The sequence below is a fragment of the Saimiri boliviensis genome, chromosome 1 (genome assembly GCF_048565385.1).
Source record: "Saimiri boliviensis isolate mSaiBol1 chromosome 1, mSaiBol1.pri, whole genome shotgun sequence".
Classification (NCBI taxonomy): domain Eukaryota; kingdom Metazoa; phylum Chordata; class Mammalia; order Primates; family Cebidae; genus Saimiri; species Saimiri boliviensis.
In genome coordinates this window covers 235,189,633-235,195,984 of record NC_133449.1, presented here as the reverse complement: position 1 = coordinate 235,195,984, position 6,352 = coordinate 235,189,633, and the positions used below count along the sequence as shown (strand labels likewise).

The window sequence follows — 6,352 nt, the reverse complement described above, 5'->3', positions numbered from 1 at the left end:
CAGAATGAACTAGATACATAGTATAGATAAAGGTGAGGGGATTTGGTATGGGAATTGGCTTATGCAATTATGGAGGCTGAGAAGTTCCTCAATTGACCAACTGTAAGATGGTGAACCTTGGAAGTTAGTGGTGTAGCTTAGTCTGAAGGCCTGAGAAACAGGGGAGCCTGTGCTCTAACGCTCAGAATGAGGCCATATGCCCGAGAAACAGAGGGTTCCAAATCCTGGAGTCTGAAGGCCAGAATACCTGGAGTTCTGCTGTCCAAAGGCAGAAGAAGCTCCAGAAGAGTGAATTTGCTTTTCCTCTGCCTTTTTGTTCTATCTGGGCCCTCAGCTTACTGGATGGTGTCTGCTCACAATGGGTGAGGGTGGATTTTCCTCACTCAGTTCACGGATTCTAAAGTCAGTCTCTTCTGGAAACACCCTCTCAGACACAGTCAGATATAATACTTTACCAGCTATCTGAGTATCCCTTAACACAATCAAGTTGACATCTCCAATTCACTACCACACAGGGCAAATTAATTGATTTTTGAATGCTAAACCTACCATGCATTCCTGGATGAATCTCACTTGGTCATGATGTATTATCCTTTATATATATTCTTAGATTCATTCACTAAAACTTTGTTTAGAATTTTTTGCATCTATGTTCATGAGAGACACTGTTCTTTAGTTTTCTCGCCAAACCTTTGTGGGATTTTAGTATTAGAGTAATGCTGTTTTCGAAGAATGAGTTCCTTTCTCTTCAGCTTTCTGGAGGAGTTTATGCAGGGTGGATATTTCTTCATAAATGTTTGCTCTAGTACCAGTGAAACCATCTGGGCATAGGAGTTTTCTCCATGGGAAAAATTTTGAAGTACAAATTCAATGTCTTTCATGGATATAGGGCTATTCAGGTTATCTATTTTTTCTTGAATGAGTTTTGGTCATTTGTGTCTTTCAAGAAATTTTCACATTTTATCCAAGCTGTCAGATTTGTAGGCATAAAGTTGTTAGTAATATTTCCTTATCATCCTTTTAATAGTTGTATAATCTATAGTGATATCTCTCATTCCTGATAGTGGCAATATGTGTCTTCTCTCCTTTTTTTCTATTCCATCTGGCTAGAAATTTATCAGTTTTATCAATCTCAATCAGTTTTTGGTTTTATTGACTTTCTCTGTTTTCCCCCCCATTTTCTATTTTATTTATTTCTACTCTGATTTTTATTATTTCCATTCTTTTAGTTATTTGGGTTTCATATTCTCTTCTATTTCTAGTTTCTTATTGGAAGCTATAAGAACTTTCTTCTTGGGCCTAACCTAAGCTGCTCAGGCTGGTCTTGAAGTCCTGAATTCAAGGATCCTCCCATTTCAGCCTCCCAAATAGGTGGAACTACAGATTAACTTTCTTCTTTTCAAATAAAGGCACTTAGTGTTACACATTTCTCTCAAGTACTCTTTAGTCATAGCCTACAAATTTTTATATTTCTTTAAACTATCATTCAATTCAAAATAATTTCTTTAAAAATGTATTACATAAAACATACAACTTACTTGTACATCTGTTATGAACCTCAACTTCATATTTAAAATATGTTTACTTTATAAATACTTGAGAATTTTTCAGAGCTCTTTCTGCTGTTGACATCCAATTTAATTCCACTGTAATCACAGTACATGTTTTGTATAACTTAAGTCATTTTAAATTCATTGAGGCTTGTTTTATGACTTAGAATATCTTGTCTATCTTGATAAATGTTCTGTGTATAAGCAAAGCATTATAAGTCAAAGTGTTCTATAAATGTCAATAAGTTGGTTAATATTGTTAAAATATTCTGTATTGTTACTGAATTTTTAATGCATTTGTTCCATCAATTATTAAGAAGATGTTAAAATCTCTGGCCATAATTGCAGACTTGTTTAATTCTCCTTGTAGATCTGTCATTTTTTGTTTCGTGAACTTCAAAGCTCTGTTACTAGGAGCATAAACTTTCAGGATTATTTCTCTTCATAAAATGATCTCTTTACAATTATGCAATGACTTTCTGGATCCTTGGTAATATTCTTTGCTCTGAAATCTACTTTATAAATATAACATAGTTCACTCCAACTTTTTGATTAGCATTATCGTGATGCATTTTTTTTTTCATATTTTTACTCAACCTCTTTGTGCTTTTACATTTGATGTGTGTTTCCTATAGGCAGTGCGGAGTTGGGTCTTGCTCTATTTTTATTCTAATTGAACATTGCCTTTTAATTGGAATATTCACGCCCCTTACATTTAAAATGATTACTTATATTTTTATGTTTAAATCTCATCATGCTATTGCTTTTCATTTCTTCAATCTGTTCTTCATTCCCCTCTTCCTCATTGTTACATCTTATATTTTGTATTAATTAAATGTCATAAATGATTCTATTTTGTCTCCTCTGTTGACTTAGTGTTTATAATTCTTTTTTAAGTGGATGCTTTAGGGTGTACAGCATGTATCTTTAATTTATAACACTCTACTTTCAAATGATGTCGTATGACTTCACATGTAGTATAAAAATCTAACAATACTATACTTCCATTTCTTCTCTCTCAACTACTGTGGTATTATTGCCATACCACGCACTTGTGCATACGTTATAAACCCCACACTTTGTTGTTATTTTTGTTTAAACAATGAGTTATCAAAGACACTTAATTCAAAATAAAATAGTTTCTATATTTACCCATGTAGTTTTGGTTCTCCTATTTTGTTTGTGGTGATATCTGTTATAATTTTTCTCCTACCTAGTTGACGTCCTTTAATATGTCTCTCAGTTGGGTTTTGATGGTGATGAGCTATTTTAGTTTTTCTATGTCTGAAAAAGTACTTATTTTAACTTAGCATTTACAAAGTATTTTTTCTGGATATAGAATTCATGTTGACAGCTTTTTTTCTTTTGGTACTTAAAGACATTGCTCCACTTTTCTGTTTTCCTGCAAGAAACCTGATGTCATCCTTACTTTTGTTGTCCTGTATTTATTTATTTATTTATTTGAAGTGAAAGGTCTCACATATTTATTACTGAACCCAAGCAACCAAAACCTTTTTTTTTTTTTTAAACATGAATAATAGAAGCCCTGTGGGTCGTACTAACTAATGCCTTCATAACAGATACGGAACGGAATCTGTTCACACGTCTCCAGATAGCTTGGTTTGGTAACACGATCGTGACCTTCAGGCAGCGTAAGCATGGGTGCCGTCGCATGCGTAATTTCTTACAGACCAAGCCTGGTTCTTCTCCAGTGTCTCCTTCTGGAGTTGTACCTGATTTTATTACCAGTTTTCATCCGAATCCACTGGGGCATGGGACGATTTTGCTTTTGTTTCTTGGCCGGGAATCGCTTAATCCTGAAAGTCTTGTGAGAAGACATGGCGAGAAACGGAGGAAAGCACATACCACGATGGCGGAGAAAGGAAGAGAGGAAGGCGGCAGCCGGAAGACCGAGCTTAGAAGGACTTTTGCCCTGCATTTAATGTGTCCTTTTTCTCTTGCTGATTTGAAGATTTTTCTTTTTCTCACTATTTTCATTATTTGTCCTTGATTCTTGTGGTTGGTGTTTGTTGGGCTTCTTGAAATTTGGGGGTTATAGTATTCATTAAATTCAGTAAAATTTTGGCCATTATTTCTATAAACATTTTTTTCCCCCACTTATCTCCCTCCTGACTCCCACTTTGGGGACCCTGACTATACATATATTTGGTTACTTGAAGTCGTCACACAGCTTTCTGATGCTTTGTTAATTTTTTTAAAAAACTATTTTCTCTTTCTAGTTTATCTTGCTATAAATTCAAATTCACTAATTTTTTCTTCTGCAATATCAAATCTGTCACAATACCACTTGGTATATTTCTTTACATCAGATATTATAAATTTTATCTTTAGAAGTATGATTTGGATCTTTAAAAAATCTTCTATGCCTCTACTTGAATGTACGGAATACAGTTACAACTGTTTTCATGTCCTTGTCTGATAATTCTAACATCTGTGTCAGTTCTGGGCTAGTTTTGAGGGATCATTCTCATGATGGATCACACTTTCTTGCTTCTTTGCATGACAATTTTTTATGATATTCTGAACATTGTCAATTTTGTCTTGCTGAATACTGCGTATTTTTGTATTCCTATCAATATTCATAGACTTTGTTCTGTGATGCAGTTAACTTAGCAGGAAACAATTGGATCCTTTTTAGTCTTAATTTTAAGATTTGTTATGCAACAGTTGAGTAGTGCTCAGTCTAGGGCTTATTCTTTTCCATTGCTGAGGCAAGATCCTTCTGTGTATCTATTTAATGAATTATGAAGTTTTAAAAATCTGTCTTGTGGAAACATGCTTTATATCCAGCCCTGTGTAGTGTTTGGTTTTTTAAAAATTGACACTTATTTTAGGTTCAGGGAGTACATATGCGGCTTTGTTACATGAGTATATCGTGTGATGCTGAGGTTTGGTATATAAATGATCCCATCACCTAGGTAGTGAGTATGGTACCCAATAGGCAGATTTTCAGCCCTTGCCCCCATTCCTCCCTCCTCCCTCTAGTAGTCCTCAGAGTCTATTTTCTCCATCTTTATGTCCATGTGTATCCAATGTTCAGCTCCCATGTATAACTGAGAACCTGTGGTGGTTGGATTTCTGTTCACTTAGGATAATGACCTCCAGCTGCATCCATGTTGCTGCAAAAGACATAATTTCATTCTTTTATGACGCGTAGTATTCCTTGGTGTATATGTACCACATTTTCTTTATCAAAATCACTGTTGATAAGCATTAGTTGGTTCCATGTCTTTGCCATTGTGAATAGTGTGTGGCAGGAATTTTGACCTTCAATTCTTTTTTTTTTTTTTTTTTGAGACGGAGTTTCGCTCTTGTTACCCAGGCTGGAGTGCAATGGCGCGATCTCGGCTCACCGCAACCTCCGCCTCCTGGGTTCAGGCAATTCTCCTGCCTCAGCCTCCTGAGTAGCTGGGATTACAGGCACGCGCCACCAGGCCCAGCTAGTTTTTTGTATTTTTAGTAGAGACGGGGTTTCACCATGTTGACCAGGATGGTCTCGATCTCTCGACCTCGTGATCCACCCACCTCGGCCTCCCAAAGTGCTGGGATTACAGGCTTGAGCCACCGCGCCCGGCCCTTTGACCTTCAATTCTATTAGGTGGTTCTTTCTCCAGCCTTTGGTGGTTTCCTCACTGTATCTTCTGATCAATACTCAGCTGAATACTTAAGGAAGACTTTCTGCAGATCTCTCTGTGAAGCTCTTAACTTTCCAGTACCTTGTTCAGAGACCTCTAGTTTGAGTTTCTGACCCTCTCAGCTCCATATCCTAAACTCTGGGCTCCACTTGAGTTTCCCCTCCCTGTATCTTGGTCTGGGAACTCTCAAGGCAGTAAGCTAAGCAATTGTAGGGCTCACCTCATTTGTTTCCTGTCTTTTCGCAATAATTATCTTTCATTGCTTGCAGTCTGGTATCTTGAAAATCATTATTTAACATTTTTTTCTTTTTCTTTTTGGTAATTTCAGGCAGGAGAGTAAATCTAGTACCTTTTACTTCATCTGGGCCGGAAAGCAGAAGACACATGCACACTTTAAAGGTTTTTAACACATAGTACAAAATTGCTGTTCAGCAACATCAGATAATAAATGACAGAGATGTTGAACTCAAGGCTATTTATCTTAATGGCTATCATTTTATTAAATGTGTCAGTTTGATAAGTAGCAAATATTATTTTTTAATATGGCATTCTTTTAATAACCAGTGAAACATAATGTACTTTCAGCTCTTTATCTGCCATTTCTATTTCCTCTTCAGTGGTATTGACTCTTCATCATCTTTATCATATTTTCATTAAGTTTCAAGGAGTAGTATCAGAGTCAGCACCGAGGGCACAGAGGCCAGTCAAACCCTTCAGATTCCTGTTCCTCTATATGCAGAGAGGTTGTGGAACAGGAGGAGGAGTGAAGTGGGATGAAGAAGGTAAGCTAAGGTGCTCTGAAAGCCAGAGAGAGCCTTATACTTAACCCAGAACGTCAACTAACTAGTTCTTTGTTAGCAGCAAATGAAGGTGTAACTAAGGTCTAAGAACCAAACTCTTCACAGTTTCTTCCAACAGTGGGCTGCCTGTGTGTGTTTGCAGGTGGTACCAGTGATCTGGATTTACTGGCACCCTTGTGGAAGTGACTGGGGGGTTCTGGCAAATAGAACTATGTTGGTGAGGTCTGAGATTACTCAGATTAGTTGTGCTTGGGCCAAATAAAACTGTATTTTAAATACAGTTATGTTCATTCTTTGGCCCATTTCATTTGGAAAAAATGGCAATTTGGAAAAAGTTCATTGCCGG

The 6,352-nt window shown here is 36.6% G+C and overlaps 1 protein-coding gene across 1 annotated transcript; it reads right to left on the bottom strand.

Annotated features, from left to right (window-relative positions):
* Nucleotides 1–3,035: 3,035 nt before the first annotated feature.
* Nucleotides 3,036–3,465, bottom strand: LOC120364949 (large ribosomal subunit protein eL39-like). The gene has a single exon (XM_039471808.2). It carries the CDS (start codon nucleotides 3,412–3,414, stop codon nucleotides 3,235–3,237), a length of 180 nt encoding a protein of 59 aa, XP_039327742.2. The 5' UTR covers nucleotides 3,415–3,465; the 3' UTR covers nucleotides 3,036–3,234.
* Between the last annotated feature and the right edge of the window lie 2,887 nt (nucleotides 3,466–6,352).